This window comes from Thrips palmi, unplaced genomic scaffold, assembly GCF_012932325.1.
Source record: "Thrips palmi isolate BJ-2018 unplaced genomic scaffold, TpBJ-2018v1 HiC_scaffold_18, whole genome shotgun sequence".
Lineage (NCBI taxonomy): Eukaryota > Metazoa > Arthropoda > Insecta > Thysanoptera > Thripidae > Thrips > Thrips palmi.
In genome coordinates, this window is record NW_023144627.1 from 7,374,665 (window position 1) to 7,396,798 (window position 22,134).

At 58.9% G+C, this 22,134-nt stretch overlaps 2 protein-coding genes across 7 annotated transcripts in view; one reads left to right on the forward strand and one right to left on the reverse strand.

Annotated features, from left to right (window-relative positions):
- LOC117644341 (arginine-glutamic acid dipeptide repeats protein) overlaps positions 1 to 17,191 on the forward strand; it is a 34,696-nt gene extending 17,505 nt beyond the window's left edge. For 3 of the 6 annotated variants that reach the window (XM_034383709.1, XM_034383712.1, XM_034383713.1), the window contains 2 exons: positions 9,302 to 9,346; positions 15,224 to 17,191. In XM_034383709.1, the coding sequence (XP_034239600.1) occupies positions 9,302 to 9,346; positions 15,224 to 17,160 (1,982 nt within the window). In that variant the 3' untranslated portion in view covers positions 17,161 to 17,191. Of the gene's footprint in view, positions 1 to 9,301; positions 9,347 to 12,549; positions 12,912 to 15,223 lie in introns of those variants that run through there. The other 3 variants (XM_034383710.1, XM_034383714.1, XM_034383711.1) reach the window with 2 other exon arrangements.
- Positions 17,192 to 19,753: 2,562 nt separating this feature from the next.
- Positions 19,754 to 22,124, reverse strand: LOC117644344 (lysozyme c-1-like). Its single transcript, XM_034383720.1, has 3 exons — positions 21,939 to 22,124; positions 20,228 to 20,440; positions 19,754 to 20,077 (listed from the first exon to the last, which is right to left on the reverse strand). Exons 1-3 carry the CDS (start codon positions 22,080 to 22,082, stop codon positions 19,898 to 19,900), a joined length of 537 nt encoding a protein of 178 aa, XP_034239611.1. The 5' UTR covers positions 22,083 to 22,124; the 3' UTR covers positions 19,754 to 19,897.
- Positions 22,125 to 22,134: the final 10 nt, after the last annotated feature.

The window sequence follows — 22,134 nt, forward strand, 5'->3', positions numbered from 1 at the left end:
TGCTTCGATGCTCCGCTGCTTCGCCCCGGATCGGAAACAAAGGCGGGGGGGGGGGGGGGGGGGAAGCATCGGCAACGCGAGGAGAAGAAAAAGTGTTGCGGTGGTACAGTTAGGTCGTTTGCCGCCCCCAAGGCCCTCAAGGGCAAGGGCATGCCCGAAGGGCCCGAAGGGCGAGCCTGAAGGCTGAATGGAGGAAGGGGTACAGTGGGCGCTGGAGGACCGGTGGAGGCGGCCGATACGCTCGACGCGTTTTGAGCTCCAGAGTCGCTAAATGGGACTCGAAGCGAACGTGTGACCCCACCAATGGATTGCTCTCCGAACGAGGAATCCATTGGTGGGGTCACACGCTCGGTTGTGGCTCACAAGGCGTGGACGGGGTCCTTGGCCGCCAATGCCCAACAGGAAGGGTAAGGCAGGCCTAGGACGTCCTAGGCCAGGCGGGGCTGTTTGGGAAAGCTGGCTGCCTTTGGCCAAGCCTTCGGCCAAGCCTTTGGCACAGCGTTAGGTGGCATACTTGCTGACTTTGTGAAAGCAGTGCCCAGTAGCACTGCGCGCGTGCGTTCAGGACGGTAGCCGAGGTTTCCGGTTTCCGAGCCAGAGGGACATTGGAGGCGGCCAAAACTCTAGACGCGTTTTGAGCTCCAGAGTCGCTGAATGGGACTCGAACCGAACGTGTGACCCCACCAATGGATTGCTCTCCGAACGAGGAATCCATTGGTGGGGTCACACGTTCGGTTCGAGTCCCATTCAGCGACTCTGGAGCTCAAAACGCGTCCAGAGTTTCGGCCGCCTCCACCGGTCTTCTGGCCCACTGTGCGCCGTCATTTTCACCTCTCGGCGGCACCGGGCCATCGGGACGCCGGCGAAGGGGTCAACAGCCCGGCGGGCCACTGTGGGCCGCTGCGGGTTAGGTGGCTCTTCTCGCTCGCACCCGCGCGCGGCCCCGACGAGTGCGTGAGTGACAGAGCGACGATGACGTCACTCGTGAAAGTGCGGGAGGGGCGGAACCGGGCGGAGCCGTGTCGTTCACCCTGGGATGGGCAGTGTGCCGGCGTGGCCGGCGTGGCCGTCGCATCCGGAAGACACACTTCCACACTTCGACTCGACCCACAGGGATGACGTGGAATCGAACGGGGAGTCGAGGTGACGTCAAAAAGGACCACTGCTTGACGTCAACATGGACCGTGTGTTGACTGTCGCCTCCAGTGGGCCCATTTTGACCACGTCCCAACTGGCTTCAGCTTGGCCTCTGTAATTTCGTCAGAAAAGAAGGCAGTGAATAGTGAAAATTGGCATTGTAGGCACGTGGCGGTACCCCCCCCCCCCCCCCTCTCTCTCTCTCTCTCTCTCTCTCTCTCTCTCTCTCTCTCTCGTGGGCCAATTAAACCGATGCACTGCAGGTGCATAGCGGGGGAATTCGAACGGGAAAACGCTCTGACGCAGTGAGGGCCAGTGACGCAAATCGTTCTTCCAGCGGTCTCTCTCTCTCTCTCTCTCTCTCTCTCTCTCTCTCTCTCTCTCTCTCTCTCTCTCTCTCTCTCTCTCTCTCTCTCTCTCTCTCTCTCTCTCTCTCTCTCTCTCTCTCTCTCTCTCTCTCTCAGGAGTGAGACACTTTGCGGCTTCGCGATCGTTGGCGGCGTTTCGACTGTCGTGAAACGAGAAGAGTGTCATTAAGCAAAAACGAAAGGCAAGGACGATAAGGGAGCCTGTTTCGGTAATTGACGCAGGGCTCCTGCCCCCCCTCTCTCTCTCCCTCCCCACTGGTCGGTTCTGCCACTAACCTTTCCCCTCCCTTCGCTCCAGAGGCCTCCCGGCGGCAGTCAACCTGATTTCAGGGTTAAGGTGAGGCGCGCGCCGCGGCGGCCACGCGAGCGTGTGTGTGTGTGTGTGTGTGTGCCGGCCGGTCCGCGGCCACGTCCCACGCTTTCTCCGGCGTCGGCCTCCTTTCGAGGAACAGTCGTAGCGTCCTCTTCCTCCTCCTTCTCTCCTCTTTCTTCTTTCTTCTTTCTTCTCTTCTTCTTCTTCTTCTTCTTCTTCTTCTTCTTCTTCTTCTTCTTCTTCTTCTTCTTCTTCTTCTTCTTCTTCTTCTTCTTCTTTCTCCTCCTCCTCCTCCTCCTCCTCCTCCTCCTCCTCCTCCTCCTCCTCCTCCCCCTCCTCCTCCTCCACCTCCTCCTCCTCACTTCCTCCTCCTCCTCCTCCTCCTCCACCTCCTCCTCCTCCTCCCCCTCCTCCATCCCCCTCCTCCTCTCCTCCTCCTCCACCTCCTCCTCCCCTCCTCCTCCTCCTCCCTGATCCTCCTCCTCCTCCTCCTCCCCTCCTCCTCTCTCCTCCTCCTCCTCCTCCTCCTTCTCCTCCTCCTGCGCACCGTTTCTCTTTCTCCGTGACGCACTTGCTGCGCTACTTCCGGCAGCCGAATGGTTTTGCTGAGGCCTCCTGGGCCTTCCCTGGAGAAGACCGGTGGAGGCGTTCCAAATCCCGGACGCGGAGACCAATCCATTCCTGGGGCCACACGTTCGGTTCGAGGCCTGCTTAGCGACTCTGGAGCTCAAGACGCGTCCGGGGTTTTGGCCGCCTGGGCCCAGTGTGCCGCGGCGCGCCCTGCGCCCTGCCGTTGGCTAGCTGACGGCGTCCTCCGGGCTGCCCCCGGCCGACCCCCCAGCGTCGATGACCGCCACATGTAAACCGGATGCCCGGCGATAGGCGGGCCGCGCGTCGACCCCTTCCCCCCCCCTCTCCCCTTCCCCGGCGAACCCGCGCGAGAAGCAACCCCCCTCCTCCCCTCCCCTCTCTCCCCCCGGACTTCCCTGGCCGCGCTGTGCTGGCAAGTAGGACGAATGGCACGCTGCCGATGGGGAGGGGAGGGGAGGGGGTTAGAGAAATCTGACGGCCCAGGACGTCATGTTGGTCACGTCGGCGTAGTACTCGGAGGAGTGGAGGAGTTATCATCGGCCGGCACCGATTTTACCTGATCGAGTTCCGAGGTCCCTCTCACACCGGTGGAGGCGGTCAGAATCCCGGACGCGTTTTGAGCTGCAGAGTCGCTTAACGAGACTCGAACCGAACGTGTGACCCCACCAATAGACTCCTCGTTCGGAGAGCAATCCATCGGTGGGGTCACACGTTCGGTTCGAGTCCCATTTAGCGACTCTGGAGCTCAAAACGCGTCTAGAGTTTCAGCCGCCTGCGCCGGTCTTCTGGCCCACCGTGCGTCGGGACCGCTGTTGGGGCAGGCTTCGCCTCCAGCCCGGCGCGGCCCGGCGCAGCCCCGGTCAAGCCGACTGTCAGGCCAACGCTCCGGCTACACCGTAAACACGTGGAGGGGGCCAAGGCAGGCCAAGCCAAGGCAGGCCAAGGAGTGAAGGAATCCGTGCAGTGTGTGGACGCCTGCCATTGGCCACCGCTATATTTAGACTCGCTTAGCGTCGCGGCCCGTCGCGGGGTGGGGCCCTGCCGGGCCGTGCACCCGTGACCCCGGACCGTACCTGCCGAGTGCTGGCGACGCGCTGGCGACACCCAACTACCTCGCCTGCTTTGCCGCGGCCCGAGCCACAGCCACTGCAGTACTGCTTGGCACCACGCACCCCTCACTGGGGCCGCAGGCGTCTGAAGCTCTCGAACCGAGCGTGTGACCCCACCAATGGATTCCTCGTTCGGAGAGCAATCCATTGGTGGGGTCACACGTTCGGTTCGAGTCCCATTTAGCGACGCTGCAGCTCAAAACGCGTCTGGAGTGATGGCCGCCTCCACCGGTCTGGAGTTTGGTGTAAATGTAAGCCTCTGCAAGAGGCGATCCCTGCAGCCGTTTCGCCGCCATGGGTGCGCTGCGGCCGTCAGCCTGTCTGCGCGCCGCGCCGTGCCTCCGTCTCTGTCGCACTGACGGGGCGTGCCGTAGAAGTGCGAGAGAGACAGAGGCCCGAAAATGGTTTATTTGCGCGAGAGCGTCGGGCCGTTTGTTTGGCGCTCCTGTTCGCCAAAGGCTTTCTGTTTGTTGCCGCTGCCACTCGAACGTTGCCTGGAAAACGAAAAAGGCGCAATGCGACGCCCATTTCACTTAAAGCAACACGAAAAACGGAGGAGCGCCAGTTCACTGTGAAAAAAAAAAAAAAAAAAGTTGAGTCGACTGTAATTTTGATAGTTTTCTAGGGTCCAACGTTTTGACAAAACCGCGACGTGACAGACATGGATGTTCGAGACGCTGATTTTTGTCCGGCAAACGAATGCGTGTTGAGAGTGGCCCGGTGGTGGCGAGGCGAAGGTGGTGGGGCCCGGCGGGGCCAACGCTCGGTGCAGGCCGGCTCCGAACTCTTTCGTCGCTCTGTCTCCCTCGCACTCACGAGGCGCCCCCTGCGGGCCCTGCGGGTGCGAGGGAGACGGATAGACTCTCTGCGGAATGAGGCGGCCGTTGAGGTGAACGCCGCCTTGAGTGTTTTAGGCCCGGTGGCGGGGGAAGGGGGAAGGGGGGGGGGGTGACATTCGGTCTGGACACGGCGGCGCCATGCGCGGCTACCGCTGTTTGGCTTAAAAACAGGATTTCTTTCTGCCTTTCTTTCTGGTCGGGTTGTATCATCGTCCGCCGTGGATTTCATTCATACGAAGAGTACACTTCCTGGGGCCGTCACTGTTAAAAAAAATATTAAAAAAAAAAAACTTTACAAAAAAAGAAACTCAACGAACTGTGTTGTATTTATCAGAGATATCGCTCGCAAAAAAAACGACCAAAAGACGGGTTGACCAAAGTTTAGTTTATTTTGTTCAACCAGTCCCTTAGCTAAAATTTTTTGAAAAAATCGGGGGAATGGAATAACCAGGAATATTTTTTCTTGATCAATTCGACGTTTCTCGTGTATAAACCATGTGCTAGGTGCACTCGGTGGGTTCGGCCGAGGGAAAAAAAAACTGCAGCCAAATTCATATACCAAAATTCATCAAACATGTACAATGCACTGAAATTTATTAAAACTTCGAAATTCGACTGAAATTTATCGTAAAACTACCGAAATTAATTTGATTTTCACACTGAAATTCACAGTGATTTCCCCTTGGGTTTGACGTTTGCGACCAAACCCGCGCCCGGGCCGCACGGAAGCCGTCGAGGAACCTTGGGTTTGAATGGCCAGCCAGGCCAGGTGGAGCTTGACCTAGACAATGCGTTGCGCAGTGCGGCGCAGTGCAGTGCGGCACTACACCATTAACTTCGGCCTTGATCGCTGCACAACAAGTGCCGTGCGTCGCAGCGAGAGAGAGAGAGAGAGAGAGAGAGAGGGGGGGAGAGAGAGAGAGAGAGAGAGGGGGAGAGAGAGAGAGAGAGGGAGAGAGAGAGAGAGAGAGAGAGAGAGAGAGAGAAGGCATCCTCTGACGCGACAGGCTTTGTTTCCACGCAAGGGCGCTGGCCGCGTTGGCGTTGCCGGCCAAGTGGTCTCGGCTCAAAGTAATCGAATCGATATCTCGAAGTCCGAGAGTCTGAAAGTCATCGAGCCCGGCTGCACGCCCTGCGCGGGCACGTGGCCTCGCCGCCCTCGGCGCGAAAAACATGTTTGGCCGCGAGTGACATAATGGATTCGGTCAACAGAAGGCTCTCGTTAGTTTCGTTAGTCGCCCTGCCTCTCTCGCACTCGTCCCCGCGTTCCGTGGGGGTGCGAGAGAGACAGAGCGCTCGGCCGCTGGCGCTGCACAGTGGGCCAGAAGACCGGTGGAGGCGGCCAAAACTCTAGACGTGTTTTTGAGCTCCAGAGTCGCTAAACGGGACTCGAACCCAACGTGTGACCCCACCAATGGATTCCTCGTTCGGAGAGCAATCCATTGGTGGGGTCACACGATCGGTTCGAGTCCCATTTAGAGACTCTGGAGCTCAAAACGCGTCTAGAGTTTTGGCCGCCTCCACCGGTCTTCTGGCCCACTGTGCGCTGCTGGCGCCACCTGTCGGCCGGGCCGCCAAGCGGCTAGCCCCGGCGCCGCCTCGTCTGGGGCCACCCTGACCTACGCCATAGGCCCCTCGCCTATCTCTCTCGCACCTCTAGGGACGCCCCACGAGTGCGAGAGGGACAGAGCACCACGCGGCCACGCGCAGGGCTTTGAACGCGCTGCGAAGCCCCGTGACCAGCAGACTCATTCCGAGAGTCGTTTTCGTCGCTCTGTCTCTCTCGCACCTGTAGGAGACTCCACACGAGGGCGAGAGAGACAGAGCGACGAAAACGACCCCTGGAACCAGTCTGCAGGAGGGCTGTTGTCTGCATGATGATGACATGGTAAGCCAAGGTGAACGGGATTTCATGCCCAGTCGGCCACCTCGTTCAAAATGGCCCAGAATGGCTTACAATGGCCCAAAATACCCCAAAATGGCGTGAAAGAAGATATTTGACCGTGGGCCAGCTTGTGCAACCGGGCGAAGAGATTACAAGACAGAAAGTCATTGTTCCGTTCGGTGGACGGCGGTGCGACGCGCGGACGGCCCACCGTGGGCCGGGGTCGACGGCCGCCGTGACTCAGATGTGTACAAATTACGTGACGCCTTTAGTTCTTCTTTTGACTTCTTCGAGTGGCGCGAGCCGCCACCTGCACACTGTGAGTCGTCTCCGTCGCTCCGTCTCTCTCGCGCCTGCACGGAACGCCTCGCGAGTGCGAGAGAGACGGAGCGACGACTCTCGGCATCAGTCTGCTGGGGGTGACCTTCCCGTGTACTGTACTCGTAGTATCTCGACGCGACTACAGTGTACCTACCGCCCCACAACAAGTCAAGCCGGGAGGATGAACTAAGCGAACCGTCTGAAATTCAGCTTATTTTCCTTACTGTCCAAATGATTAAACTACGAGCTCAGTAACTCCTTAGCGAAATAAGGGTAAAACCAATAGTTGTAAATTTTAAATTTAATTCGGAATAGCTGCGACGGGTTTCAATACAAGAAAACTTGCTCGTTAATCATCCTGCATTATTTGGTTAATTTTTGATTGAACCGGCCATGAACTTCTAGCCGAGTAAATCCTCGCTTCCTCCTTGCTAGTTGTTTTTTTGTTCCCCGCAGTGCCATTTTCTACCGTCACGTGGCGAGAGGGGCTCACGTGCGAGACGTTTGGCACACTTGGAGGCCTCACGTGACTCCTGGTGACGCGCGAAGCTCGAAGCGCGAAGCTTGATATGCGCAAGGATACTGTGATCCTGGTTCGGCCACCTTGAGCCGGGTCGGGTCGTCCTCCGGCCGCCTGGCCGCCTCCACTGCTAAAATCTGCCTGTCTGTGTGTCTCTCTGTCTTGCTCTCCGAACGAGGAATCCATTGGTGGGGTCACACGTTCGGTTCGAGTCCCATTTAGCGACTCTGGAGCTCAAAACGCGTCTAGAGTTTTTGCCGCCTCCCTTCTGGCCCACTGTGCGACGCCATCTCGTCAGTGCGCTACGCCGGGGAGGACCTCGAGGTCGACCAGTGCGCAATACACTTGCCTTATCATGCTCCACTTCCAATTTCTTCTCCTCGGTTCCGTACTCGCGCAAGCTTCGCAGTCTCGCAGTGCGTGCGCGCTGCCTGGGCACATTTTAACCCCCCTGTTTACGGAAATCAATGTGGGTTAAGGCCGCGATTGGGAAGGGGGGGAGGGGCAATAGTTTCATTGCGTAAGAAGTCATCCGCGCCAAGGCCTTATCACAGTTATAAGTGTGTGAGTGTGTGTGTGTGTATGTGTGTGTCTGAAAGTGTGTGTGTGTGTGTGTGTAAGAGAGAGAGAGAGAGAGAGAGAGAGAGAGAGAGAGAGAGAGAGAGAAAAGAAAGAGAGAGGGAGAGAATATGTGTGTGTGCGCACGTCACCAGGATCGTAGGCAAGGAGAATGTTTGTGGTTTTATTTTAAGCTTTTTTTTAATGTTGTTGACCACCAGAGCTTGCTCAGATTTCCCTTTTAGCATAATGCTTCCAAATATTTGCTCAGCCAGCAAACTTTTTCTCCGCTTCTGAGAAATTGCGCTGTTTTATTGTGCACTGCTACTACTACTATACTACTTCTACTACTACTATTACTACGACTGGTGTCCCATCGCCTTCACGTGGAGGGGCCATGTGCTGGTTGCGTAACCACACTGTAGGCACTGCCCGGCACAGCGCGAATAGCACCGCAAGTCTAGCCCCCCCCCCCCCCCCCCCAAATCCCCGTTTTCCCCTCCTGATTCACTGAAGTCTATTCTTTGGTTGCTCCGGAGATCGTTTCCATTTAAATGAACTTCGTCAAAAACGTCGTGGCGCTCATTTCTCTGCAAAGCCGTTCGGCCGGCACTCCCGTTTGACGTTCAGAAAACGGGCGTTTTGTCCTAGTTGTCCTAGCAGGAGTCTCGGGCAAGTCGCGGGCGGACGGACGGTTTTAAACAAGCCGGCGGCGTTTGCCCTTGTGCTTGACCCGAAGCGGGCCCCTGCTGGAATCAGGCTCACCGGATCGGCAGAGAGAGAGAGAGAGAGAGAGAGAGAGAGAGAGAGAGAGAGAGAGAGAGAGGTTCTATGTTGCGAAACCGACGGCGTCGGACGGGTGGAATGGCCTGCGGGGGTTAACGAACCCGAGACAGTGCTGCCAAACCAAACTGGCAACTGGCATACAATTGACATCTTCGTTTTGCTCTTTTGTTTGGATCCATCAGCGGAGTAGCTTTAACTCGCGTTATGAAACGCCTTTTGTAGCTGGACATTATTTGCCAACTCTCTGAATTCGCATCTCATCAAAGTAGGTTTATTCTCACTCGTGTCTAACGGCTAACGTCTGTTCCTTCGGCAATATCTACCCATGTAGTTTTTAGGTTTTGTGAAAATGCGCTAATTGATGGTCTACAGTGCAAAAGTTGCAGCTTACGCACCAACTTGAGTATAAGAACGTTGGCCACATTTCCGTGTACAAAGCTTTGAGCTGTGCACATACAAAACAATCTACTTGTGGTCAGTGCGTCGAGCGTGCTTGTGTCGCGCTGTCAGTGTTGTGTACACTGCGACGATTATCGCGATAGCTGTGTTTGCTTCCGTATTTTTAGACAGGATTTGATAGGCCAGGCTGGGCAACCCGCGCTGGGCAGGGCACGCAATTTTAATTTTTATTGACATTTCGGGTGCTTTTATCTTGCTAACGGCTAGAGATAAAAAGGTTATGCACATGATTAATGAGATTTAAAATTTAATTTTGAACTCAGTTAATCTAAGCTTAGCTTTCATCTCTGACCGGTTTTTAAAATAAAACTAGAAACATCGTAAAATAATGTTAAGTTGGCACCGAGCTGTCAATGTTCTTGACTTGCTTTGCTCGATGTTACCGGACTAACTCATTTATTTCCTCTGTTTGCAGGTGGGTTTGCAGTGGGTGGCGACCGTGGATGGATGCATCAGCATAGTGAGTTGTTGGCAATCCTTTTGGACACAGGAAATTTTTGCCAACTCAAGGACTAGAGGGTGACTGACGAGATCAAGACATTGAAGTCTGCTGTCAGAGTCCTGTGCTTGCACTCTGAAAACCTTACAAACTATTTTCGGCCTTACAAAGAAAAGTGGCTTGTCATAACAATGGTACTTTGAGCATACATAAGCTAACAAAGAAAATACTTCGCACTTTACGAACTATTATTTCTTCTCCACTGAGAATGAAAGAGTCTTGATCAATACCCAATTTTGGGCGAGGTAGGCGTCTCTGCTCCAGCGGGCGTTCCGACGTGGGGTAGCGACGCGACGGGCCGCGCTGGCGAGGGGTAGCGCCGCGTCGCCGCGTCCGACGCACGTGGGAGTCGCGCCTCGGTCGCGAGACCCAGACGCTCGCCCAGTGGAGGGGGAGGGGGGTGTATCTGGCGATGCGGTCGCGTAACCGCGGTGGCGACCGCCCGGCCTCACGCTCTGGAGACACGTGAAACGCCAACACCGAGCCATCCCACAGTGGGCCAGAAGTCCGGTGGAGGCGTCCAAAGCTGCAGACGCGTTTTGAGCTCCTGAGTCGCTAAACAGGCCTCGAACGGAACGTGTGACCCCACCAATGGATTCCTCGTTCGGAGCGCAATCCATTGGTGGGGTCACACGTTCGGTTCGAGTCCCATTCAGCGACTCTGGAGCTCAAAACGCGTCTGGGATTTGGACCGCCTCCACCCGTTTTCCGCCCCTCTGTCTGACCGTCTGCGTCCTCCGTCGGCCGCGTCTCGCCGCCACGCCGGTCATCGCTCGGGGACCCTCGCGGACCCAGGCACATACCAGGTCAGATCCAAGTCGAGCCAAAGTCCATGGGGGCGCACTGCGGCCGTGCGTACCTGATAAAGGGGTGCGGTGCTTGGGCTGCACCGCGCGGTAGCCGTCACGTATACCCCCTCTCTCTCTCTCTCTCTCTCTCTCTCTCTCTCTCTCTCTCTCTCTCTCTCTCTCTCTCTCTCTCTCTCTCTCTCTCTCTCTCTCTCTCCCCGCATTGGGCCCAGCACGGGGCGCTGCGTGTGTCCCAGTGTGTCCAAGGGCTCGTCCGCCCTGACGTAAGGCCGCGTAACGGCCCTGCATTGCCCAAAGGACCAAAGGACCCGGGGACCCAGTGCCTTCACGTGGTGGCGCCGGCAGCCGCGGGCACGTTGCCGGGCCTTGTGGGGTTGCGTCCGTCGCGCTCGCAGTGGGCCAGAAGACCGGTGCGGAGGCGGGCTAAACTCTAGACGCGTTTTGAGCTCCAGAGTCGCTAAATGGGACTCGAACCGAACGTGTGACCCCACCAATGGATTGCTCTCCGAACGTGTGACCCCACCTTTTGATTCCTCGTCCGGAGAGAAATCCATTGTTGGGATCACACGTTCGGTTCGAGCCCCATTTAGCGACTCGGGATCTCAAAACTCGTCTAGTTTTGGCCGGCTCCACCGGTCCACCGTCCTCAGAGTGGAAGTCCACTCTATTTAAAACTTTGCAAAAAAATGACTAAGTTACAAATTTGAGTCAATCAATAACGTTATGTCAAGGTCTCAGCGTGTCACCAGCCCAAATAAGTTTTTTGTCAATTTTTTCGAATCATTTTTACAACCGGTTGGCAACTTTGTTTCGCGATGTTTTCGGCACGAGTCCTTTTTTTTTCAAACTGTCCATCCGGCTGCGCGGACGTCATCGGGTAACGACTGCTCGGTCTCCGGAGCAGGCAGCTCACTCCACTATGCAATAACGATATTATACAGTGGTGCGGCGCGCTTCCCGAACACGTGAGCCTAGCAGTGTGCCGACGGGGCCTCGTGAGCCAGACACGTGTCGCTGCAATCGCTGCACTGGCTGCACACTCTCCCTCTCTCTCTCTCTCTCTCTCTCTCTCTCTCTCTCTCTCTCTCTCTCTCTCTCTCTCTCTCTCTCTCTCTCTCTCTCTCTCTCTCTCTCTCTCTCTCTCTCTCTCTCCATTTTTTCGCCGTGCGATGCAAATGCTTTGTTCGTCGGTATTATTACGGCCATTTCGTAACGAGCAGAACGTGATCCTTGGGAAGGATGCTGTACAGTGCCTGGCGTTATCTAACGATTTTATGTCGTTTCAAAATTTGATTACCGTTTTTTTGCCGCCTGGCGGCGTGGTTTGAATTTCAAAAATTTCTAGAACACGATTTTTTTTTTTGGACAGTGGAGAGACGGTTTTTTTTGGGAACCGGGTTTTTTGAAGTACGGATCCTGGAGAGAGACAAGGGCCTGAGACTGCACGATTAGAAACTGAGACGTGAAGGAGTGGCTGGCGGTGCTGGCGAGCCATTGACGTCATCGCGGCCTTGGCAGTGACTTGGCAGTGACTATCCTACCCATGCACCTGTTGATGCCGCGGGATGCTGTTTACAAACACGATCCTGCGCCGTTTTTGCTGCCCCGGGGGAGAGAGGGGAGGGAGGGGAGGGGAAGGGAGGGGAGGGGAGGGAGGCCCTTCTCGGCGGGGAGCTCAATGGGAACTGCAGCCAGCCTGCAACGGTGTCGGGTAGGCAACGCGCTCGCACGCCCTGTGCGGCGGGCGTCCGACTTGCATACCTCGCAGGCGGTTCTGCGCACAGTGGGCCAGAAGACCGGCGCCGGCAGCCGAAACTCTAGACGCGTTTTGAGCTCCAGAGTCGCTAAATGGGGCTCGAACGGAACGTGAGACCCCACCAATGGATTCCTCGTCCGGAGAGCAATCCATTGGTGGGGTCACACGTTCGGTTCGAACCCCGTTTAGCGACTCTGGAGCTCAAAACGCGTCCAGAGTTTTGGCCGCCTCCACCGGTCTTCTGGCCCACTGTGCACCGGACTGCAGCACCGTGCAAGCCCCGGGCAGGCTCCGCCGCAGTGTGGTATCGGGCAAGCGCGCACGCTCCGAAGCCTGGGTCAAAACGCCGGCGGTCGGCGGGGCCAGGCGGGGCGCGGCCGCGCTGAGCAAGCCCGAGACGCGCACTCGACACGTGTAGGCGAAACGTGACCACGTAACTAGTGCCGACTGGCAGAGCGATGCTCCGCACAGTGCCCTCGCCGTCTCTCTCGCGCACCCCCCGGCGCCGCGCGCGTGCGAGAGAGACGGGTGGAGTGGGAGTGGGCACGGCCCTGGCCTGGCCCGGCACGGCCGGGGCGAGGAGGGCGACGAGCGTCGGCCCGGCCGGCCAGTCAGTAGAGTTCCGTGCGCCGGCGTGCTAGGGGCAGCCAGCGGCAGCCTCCAAACGCGAGCCGAGCCGAGTCGAGCAGCGATGCGGTCGTTGTAGAGCGAGAGAGTGCCCGTCAGCCCGTCCGAGTCCACCGAGGCTCCGTTCGACGGCGTCCTCGTCCTCGACGGCGTCCTCTACCGCCACCCTTTCGTCGTCGCGGTGCTCGTCCCCCGAGTCCGATGACGGTGGGCTGCCCCCCGTTCCCGCCAGGCCGCGTCCGGGGCCGCGTCCCCGACGACCAGGACGGCGCCGACGCCGCGGCCGCAGACCTACAGTGCTGCGACCGCTCCTGGGTCTGGACCCACCTCAACAGTGAGTGTCCTGGGGGAGGAACGAACCGGGGCCCGCTGAGAAAGAGCGACGCACAGTGGGCCAGACGACCGTGGGAGGCGGCCAAACCTCTAGACGCGTTTTGAGCTCCAGAGTCGCTGAATGGGACTCGAACCGAACGTGTGACCCCACCAATGGATTCCTCGTTCGGAAAGCAATCCATTGGTGGGGTCACACGTTCGGTTCGAATCCCATTTAGCGACTCTGGAGGTCAAAACGCGCCTCTAGACTTTTGGCCGCCTCCACCGGTCTTCTGGCCCACTGTGCCTCCAAGTCTAAAATTGAGAGTGCTCTGTAAGTACAGTCCGACAACGTCACCGCTCTCATCTGCCGGTATCACCAGGAAGCCTCGAACGCCTTCTCATGTTATTTCCGCCGTCCTTTGTTTTTGTTGTTGTTTTTCTAGTGGCGGGGCAAAACGGACTGCGCTTACGTAATGTCTCTAGCTGGTCACGTGTCGTTATCGGCATGCTATCAGCGGCGTGCTTGCTTGCGTAACGCGGCTGCGGGGGTGGGGGCGGCGGGGGCGGGCTACCTGCGGTGGGGGCGGCGGGCCACACGGCCGCCGTACGAACTGAGGGCGGCAGGGGGGGGGGGGGCCGCGCGACGCCACTGGTTGAACCTGACCCACCTGACCCAGGTCGCGGCGCAGCGGCGTGGCGGCCAGGGTCTGGGCCAGCACCGCCACCACCACGCCGACGGCCAGAGTGGGGGGCGACGCGGCTAGTCACGTTTGCCGCGGGCTGAGCGCGGCGCGCGGCAGGGAGAGGGGCGGTGTTCTAGGCGGCGGGGTGCGTGGGGTGCACTGTGGGTCAGCAGACCGGCGCCGCCGGCCGAAACTCCAGATGCGTTTTGACCTCTAGAGTCGCTAAGCAGGATTCGACCCGAACGAGTGACCCCACCAATGGATTCCTCGTTCGGAGAGCAATCCATTGGTGGGGTCACACGTTCGACTCGAGTCCCATTTAGCGACTCTGGAGCTCAAAACGCGTCTGGAGTTTTGTCCGCCTCCACCGGTCTTCTGGCCCACTGTGTGCCGCCTTGCTGCCTTCGCTGCTCGCACTTCCCATCCTTGACCGTTAGCGGCACCGGGACGCCGCACCGTACTGTAGCCAGACTGTAGCCAGCGTGAATACCGCTCCCCTAAACGGGGTCGCGGCGCCGAGGAACGCGGGTTCGATCCCCGCCAAAGCGGCCGCCAGAAAAAAAGGGGAAGCGGACCAGCTGAATTACCCTCAAGTCATTGGCACTTTTTGGCGCGATGTCCATTTTCGTTCGATGACGTCATCGACGGGGCATGGCCACTGCCGTCTGTTTGGCCACAGTGTGGGTCGCTTATCGCACTGCCGGGTGACTGACACCGACTTCACTACCCTGGACTATTTTACAGCGCGGTGACGACGCGAGCCAAGCGACAACCCATCAGCCGCGGCCTCCTTTTCCTGTTCCACAAATCCCCGACTAATCTCCTGGGCCGCGCGTGGGCTTGCGCCTATCTGTCTGTCTGTCTGTCTGTCTGTCTGTCTGTCTGTCTGTCTGTCTGTCTGTCCGTCTGTCTGTTCGTCTGTCCGCCGTGCCAGGAAACGCGCGGCGACATGACACCATTCGCGGCGTTTCGCGCGCGGCGCCAATCTGCTTGTTCCTGCCCAATGACGCTTTTTAACGGTCGGAAACGGGATCAGCCCCGCCCCGCCCCGCCCCGCCCCGCCTCGCCACGCCGTGATATGTGGGTCGTGCTCCAGCGAAGGCAACCCGCCGCGTTGAGCGCGGAGCGCCGGCAGGCAGGCCTCCCAACGTGCACCAGTGTCGGAAGGGTTGCCGACCTCAGCCTGCCTACGAGCGGTCGCCTAGCCCCTGTGTAAACCGTTTTGGCGAAACTTTTTTTTGCGGTTGTGCCCCCGTGTGGGCCGGAGGATCGGTGGAGGCGGCCAAAACTCTAGACGCGTTTTGAGCTCCAGAGTCGCTAAATGGGACTCGGATCGAACGTGTGACCGCACCAATGGATTGCTCTCCGAACGAGGAATCCATTGGTGGGGTCACTCGTTCGGGTCGAGGCGTGTTTAGCGACACTGGAGCTCAAAACGCGTCTAGAGCTTTGTCCGCCTCCAGCGGTCTTCTGGCCCACTGTGCGCCGCCCTTCACCCTGGCTCTGCCTGGCTGCCTGCCTGGCTGCCTGCCTGGCCGTGAGGCGCTCACCTACATACCGGCGCGGCGAGGCGAGGCTGGCCCGGCCCGTACTTTCTCTAGCCGCTAGACTTGCCTTCCACTAACGGTGTTCCGTTTCGTTGTTGCAGATGCTGTGAGACAGCGCGCCATGGTTGCCGAGCTGGTGTCCCGACAAGGGGGATCGCCCGTCAACGGCGAGACCCCCGGCAGCTCGCCGCCGCGCCAGAGCTCCGGGCCCGGACCCACCATCACCGTCAACAGCGCCCTGGCGCGCCCGCCCAGCGGCCTGTTCTGCGCCGCGCCGCCCGGCCCGCCCGGAGGACACCCCAACGGACTCCCTAACGGACTCCCCAACGGACACCCCAACGGACACCCCAACGGACACCCCAACGGACACCCCAGCGGACACCCCAACGGACACCCCAACGGACATCCCAATGGACACCAGAACGGACACCCTAACGGACACCCCAATGGACACCCCAACGGACACCCCAACGGACACCAGAACGGACACCCCAACGGGCTGAGCCAAGGCAGGATGTCCCCGCACTCCCACATGCCGCCGTCGCCGCTGGGCGGCCAGCAGATGCAGCAGCTGCAGCAGATGCAGATGTCGCCGCCGTCGCGCAGCCAGTCCCCCGACAACAGCGCGTACCCGCAGCGCAAGCAGCGCGAGTTCATCCCGGACAACAAGAAGGACGACAGCTACTGGGACAGGCGGCGGCGGAACAACGAGGCGGCCAAGCGCTCCAGGGAGAAGCGGCGCTTCAACGACATGATCCTGGAGCGGCGCGTCGTGGAGCTGTCCAAGGAGAACCACGTGCTCAAGGCGCAGCTCACGGCCATCAGGGAGAAGTACGGCATCAGCGGCGAGAGCGTGCTGAGCGTGGAGCAGGTGCTGGCGTCGCTGCCGTCCAGCGACCAGGTGCTGGGGCAGGCCAAGCGGCCCAAGCTGTCGGTGGCGCCGCCCCTGTCGCCGCACTCGGCCGGCCAGCACACTGGGCAGCACGCGGGGCCGCAACCCCCGCACGCCGTCAGCCCCCACCCGGCCGGGCCCGGGCCGCACCCCGGCGTGGCCGGCGTGCCCCACCCCCTGCACCTACCCGCGCTGCCGCCGCCGCACCAGCCCAGCCTGCCCAGCCTGCCCAGCCTGCCCAGCCCCATCCCCACGTCCGTCATCCACCAACCCGTGGGGTCGCGCTCGCCGCCGCCGCCACTGCCCCTGCTGGGGCTGGGCCCCCTCGCCCCCGCGGCCACCGGCGGCGGCCCTCCGGACGACCAGGACTTCCCCCCGTACCCGTACCCGCTGCCGACCCTGTACCCCGCCAGCCCGGCCGGCGCGGCCGCCGCCCTCAACCTGTCCCGCGGCGCCAGGGACGACCGCGGCCTGGAGCGCGGCTTCGACCGCGCCAGCGACCGCGGCCACGACCTCGGCCACGACCGCAACCTCGACCGCAACCACGACCGCAACCACGAGCGCAACCACGAGCGCGGCCACGACCGCGTCCTGGAGCGCGCGCCGTCGCCCTACGAGCACGAGCTGTCGGGCGGCAGCGGCGACGAGGCCACGCTGCACGCGCGGGACGCGAGGGACGCCCGCGACGCGCCCGCCAACAACAACAACTGCCTGCCGCACAAGCTGCGCCACAAGTCGCACCTCGGCGAGAAGGAGGCGGCCGGCGCGCTGCTGTCGCTGCAGGCGCTGCAGGCCATCAAGACGGAGGGCGAGGCCGGCGGACACCACCCGCACCACCACGAGGCGGACTCGGCGCGCGCCAGCCCGCCCTGGGACGCCGAGGGCTCCAGCGACGAGAGGGACTCGGGCATCTCCCTGGGCGACTGCGGCTACGGCGGCAACGACGCGCGCCACGGGCTCGGCGCGCTCGGCCTCGGCCCGCTCGGCGCGCTCGGCCACGAGCCCCAGGACGACGCGCACCTCAAGAGCGAGCTGGCGAGGCTGGCCTCCGAGGTGGCCACCCTCAAGAGCATGCTGCACAAGGGCACGCTGCCGTCGCTGTCGTCGCTGCCGCCGCTGCAGCAGCCCCACGTCGCCCTGCTCTGAGCCGCCCGGCGCCGCGCCGCCCCGACCGAGGCCCCGCGCAGTGGGCCAGAAGACCGGTGGGGCCGGACAAAACTCGAGACGCGTTTTGAGCTCCAGAGTCGCTGAATGGGAATCGAACCGAACGTGTGACCCCATCAATGGATTGCTCTCCGAACGGGGACTCTATTGGTGGGGTCACACGTTCGGTTCAAGGCCTGTTTAGCAACTTAGGAGCTCAAAACGCGTCTAGAGGTTTGTTCGCCTCCACCGCCGTCCACCGCCGTCCCGTCCTTCGTCTCGCTCAAAATTTAGTTTGCGTTGTTGTTGATGCATGAGCTAGGGACGTTTTTGTTTCCACGGTAGGAAAGTGATAACCGTGGGCTCTAATGGCAGTCGTTCCCGATTTTTGTACTTGAAGTGCTCCATTTTTTGTTGTTTTGCCGAGACAGGCGGGAAGCACGGGCCGAAGGGTGGGGGGAGGGGCCTCTTGTAAAAACGCACGGCCTGCTTCTCAGTGGTCTGGTGGCGGTGGGACTTGCCCCCCGCCTTCTGTGGGTTTCGCGATTTCGTGTTGATCAAGTAATTTGGTTGCTAGTCGAAAGTGTGGCACATTGAGGAAATCCACGGCCAGACCACAAAGGCCCAGTTGGAGCCAGGGTGCTAGGCGCGGCGGACCGGCCCACGGGCCCACACCGCCAGTATTGGACGCGTCCTAAGACCTTTCAATGGACACCAAAAAGTAAGATTATTTTTCTGTGTAAATGATGATATTGAAGTGGGAGGTCGATTTTGTACTATACTGTGAATAGCGTGATGCTCCATTTCGAGTTATTGCTCTGATTATCATGCTGTAAGAGATATTTTGTAGTGTTAATAGTGTTAATCATGATTTGTACAAAGTGTTCTATGTGATCAAGTGTAACGTACTATTTTTAAGTATTTGTGGGGCTGCGCGAATACGAGCAAGAAATTGGACTGAGCGAGAAAAAGGTGTAAAGATAGTGTGGAAACGACGCATTCGACATATGTGATATTTTGATATTTTTTTTACATACGTGAAATTGGTGGTATTTTTGTACGCGCGGCATGGGGCAGCCCCGATGTATTACATCTCTGTTGTACATATAAACATGGCTGTGTATTTATTTCTATTCTGAGGATCAACTTGTAACCCTTGGCTGTCCCGTCCCCCTCCTGGGCCCCCGCGACCCCCGCGCGACGCAATGCCGGCCGGGGTGCGTCCGGCGTGTCGCTGGGAACCCCTTTGGGACCCCCTTTGGGGCCCTCTTCGGGACCCCCTTCGGGACCCCCACCTGGGTGAAGCCAAGCCAAAGCAAACTTGATGCACCCTCGCCCTGCCTGCCGCGGGGGCCGCGGACCCCGTTCGTTCTCCTCCGCGACGCCGTGTTGGTGTCGTCGTCGGCCTCCTCGCCTCGCGGGGGAAGGGACAGCCAAGCCCGAAGCCCGGTCGCGACCCCCGTCTCCGAGTCCCCAGGTCCCCCCAGGTCCCCGACGACCCGGGCGAAGCAGGCCTCGGCCTTGACCGACCTCCTCCAGTGTACAGCCCCCCAGACTCGCATTTGTACATATTCAGTTTACTTTAAGATTTGAGGGGAGACCGCGGGTTGCACCTGGGCTGCTGTTTAGGTAGGGCTCCTTGCAATAATTTATTTGTTGTTGTTTTTTTTTTCATTCTGTACAGAATAAAAATTGTGTTTGTTTTCCGTAACTTGCTTGTTTCTGAATGCTTTTTTACGTAATTTATTGGGAGACGTGGCCCTGCGAGGCCGACTGCTGGAAAAATGGAGCAATATATTTATTGAGTAACCTGAGTTGTTTGTTTTCTCTTGTCCTTCACCACTCCATCTGGGAACACAATTCATCACAACCTATCAAAGGGCTTTTCATCAAAAAATGACATAACACAAAACCGAAAGTGTTTCAGCCTGCGCCGGATAGGTAGGCAACCCACCGTCCACAGCGCACCAGAAACAACTAGCGTCGCGGGGAAAGTCATTTTCGGACCAAAATAAATGTGCCAGAGGCTAGTGGGCACCGGCAATCTGTTTCTAAGACCCATGAGAAGGTTCAATACGAATTTCAGACAAATCGGAGGTGGTCGACCATTTTCGTCGAAAGATTGTTAAGGCTACCGTTATGGGCCAAAATTCCAAATTCGAGTATGTTGTGCTGGAGCACTCCCCAATGACTGCTGACACTATTTCGTGAGCCGTTGGGGCCTTAAACAGTCTCTTTCGTGTGAAAACCAGAAAGTATTTGAGCGTTCGCCGGGTAGGTAGGCCACCCATCGTCCACAGCCTCTCCTTCGCACCGGGACCGAGACCCAACTGGCGTTGGGGAATAGTCATTTCCTTGTCAGACAGAATGCGTCAAAGACCATTGAGCGCCGGTTATCTAGTTCTTAGACCCATGGGAAGGTTCCATATGAATTGCTGACAAATCGGATTCTTAGACAAAAGTGGTAAACTGCGCCTCGCGCTTAGGCAACCCATTCGGCCCCAACGTTCTTCGGAACAGTGCGGGACGTCCTGTGAGTGCGAGAGAGACGGAGCGACGAAAGGATTGTTCGGAAAGTCAAAATGAAAGACACTGATTGGAATAAATAGTCGACGGGAGCTTTTACTGTCGTTGAAGCCACAAACAGGGTTATTATTTCTATCAGTCGGTCGGTGTTGAGATGCAAATGAGTTCGATGTCGAGCCGCGATGCGTTCGGCTGGTCGGCCGCTGATTGCCGGCTACGCGTCCTTAGGAAGCCCGGAGCGCTGGAACACCGTGAGGTCCAGGTCCTCGCCGTTGGGGTCCTCTTCGAGTCCCGCGCAGCCCTGGACGTAGGACTCGGGCTGCTGGCAGTCGTTGTAGGGGGTCTCCCAAGCCATGAACCCGTTCTTCTTCAGTCGCTTGGTCTCGGTAAACACCTGCAGCAAAAAAATACAAATAAGTAAAAAACACTACAAGTTATTGAAGAGAATAAAAAATTTCGAGGACTTTTTGAACTTTTAAAAAAATTATTCCAAAAATTTTGAAAAAAAAAGGGAGGGTGGAGGGAGTTGAACCCGCGACCTCACCTTCTTGGCGCAGTCGATGTTAGACTCGAGGGTGCGCTTCATCTGCTCGCACGTGACGCCGCAGCCCCTGCTGCCCTTGTCGCACCACCACTTGTCGCTGATGAGGAACACGCCGTGGTACACCGTGCCGTCCACGTCGTCGTCCGGGTCCGTGGCCGTGGAGGTGTCGATGGAGGACAGGCGCTCCCCGATGCACACCCACGTCGCGATGTCCTGAAAGAGCGGCACCACTGTGAGTCGCAGCCTCGTCTTGCAACTTCCCTCATCGGGGAATCCGTCACGAGGGAAGGACCAAGTTCTTGAGGCACGAACAGTGGGCCAGAAGGCCGGCGCCGGCGGCTAAAGTTCTAGACGTGTTTGGAGATCCAGTCACTAAAAGTGACTCGAATCGCGCGTGTGACCCCACCAATGGATTCCTCGTTCGGAGAGCAATCCATTGGTGGGGTCACACGTTCAGTTCGAGTCCCATTCAGCGACTCTGGAGCTCAAAACGCTCTCGGGATTTTGACCACCTCCACCGGTCTTCTGGCCCACTGTGGCACGCCAGCCCAGCACACTGCATGCCAAGCAATGGGGATTTCAGCCGCTGGCCTTAACCTCTTCTCATCGAGCCGCGCGGGGAAAACCAGGCAACACAACGACAAGATCGCGACGCGAGATGAGACGAGACAGAGAGCAGCCGAGTTCCGTGGCGCTGTCTCTCTCGCTCCGTCTCTCTCGTCCCGTGAGTGCGACAGAGAGAGAGCGACGGAACGGTCCTTCGGAACGAGGCGGCAGAAGCGGGCAATGACTCTAGTGTAGTGGGCCCTCGTCGGGAGGCAGTGCTGCCACACAAGCAGACACGAAACCCCACGTTGCGCCCGTGTTCGAAAGGGTTGCCAACTTGAGCCTGCCAGCCAACCAGGCCTGGCTTGCCTACGGAGACGTTGCCCAGTAGGCAGGCTGAGGTTGGCAACCCTTGAGAGGCACTGGTGAAGCGTGGGAATTTGGGCCTGCGAATGTGGCAACACTGTCGGGAGGCGCCAAAGGTGGTCGCGCGAGTCAGGGCCACGCCCACACACAAGCTGCAGACAGACCGACTTGCCGGGCTTGCCGAGCGCGCCCACCCAAGGCGGAAAATGTTTCCTGAAATCAGCGCAGAGTCTGCATGGCTGTCCAGGACGCCGCCAGGACGCCGTCGTGGCTCTTCCGCGTCCGATACCATCGTCGCGGAGGTGACGTTCTCGTCGACGCGAAGCGCCGCGCAGCTACGCGCACGCGGAGTGGAGTTCATGGAAATGGCGGTGACGTGGGCGACGATGGCGGCCCTGATTACGTGCAGGGGAAAAACAAAGCGCAACAACAACAACAACAACAACAACAACAACAAATGGGGGTCGGCCTTAAAGCACGTAGGGCATAGGAACCGGGAGTAAAATACGCCCCTGCGACCGGCATCGCTCCACAGTGTGCCAGAAGACCGGTGGAGACGGACAAAACTCTGGACGCGTTTTGAGCTCCAGAGTCGCTAAATGGGACTCGAGCCGAACGTGTGACCCCACCAATGGATTCCTCGTTCGGAGAGCAGTCCATTGGTGGGGTCACACGTTCGGTTCGAGTCCCATTTAGCGACTCTGGAGCTCAAAACGCGTCGAGAGTTTTGTGCATTGCCAGGCCGAGGTTGGCAACCCTTTCGACGCTCGGCCGTCTCGGTCCTCGGCGGCGTGCTCACCTGCAGCGGGACGCCCTTGCTCCGCAGGGCCTTGGCGAGGTCGCAGCGGCCGTACACCTTGGCGTCGACGGCGGCCAGCAGCAGGGCCGCGCAGCACGCCAGGACGCCGACGACGCCCCGCGAGGAGACAGCGATGGCCGTCATGGTGGAGGCTCGAGTCGTCGCCACACTAGCGGCTGGCGGCTCCGGCTCTTCG

Coding starts and splice junctions, on each gene's coding strand:
- LOC117644344 (XM_034383720.1), bottom strand. CDS start 22,082: ATGACGGCCATCGCTGTCTCCTCGCGGGGCGTCGTCGGCGTCCTGGCG. Junction 20,441..21,938: donor GCAAGGGCGTCCCGCTGCAG/GTGAGCACGCCG, acceptor CCGCTCTTTCAG/GACATCGCGACGTGGGTGTG. Junction 20,078..20,227: donor ACATCGACTGCGCCAAGAAG/GTGAGGTCGCGG, acceptor TTTTTGCTGCAG/GTGTTTACCGAGACCAAGCG.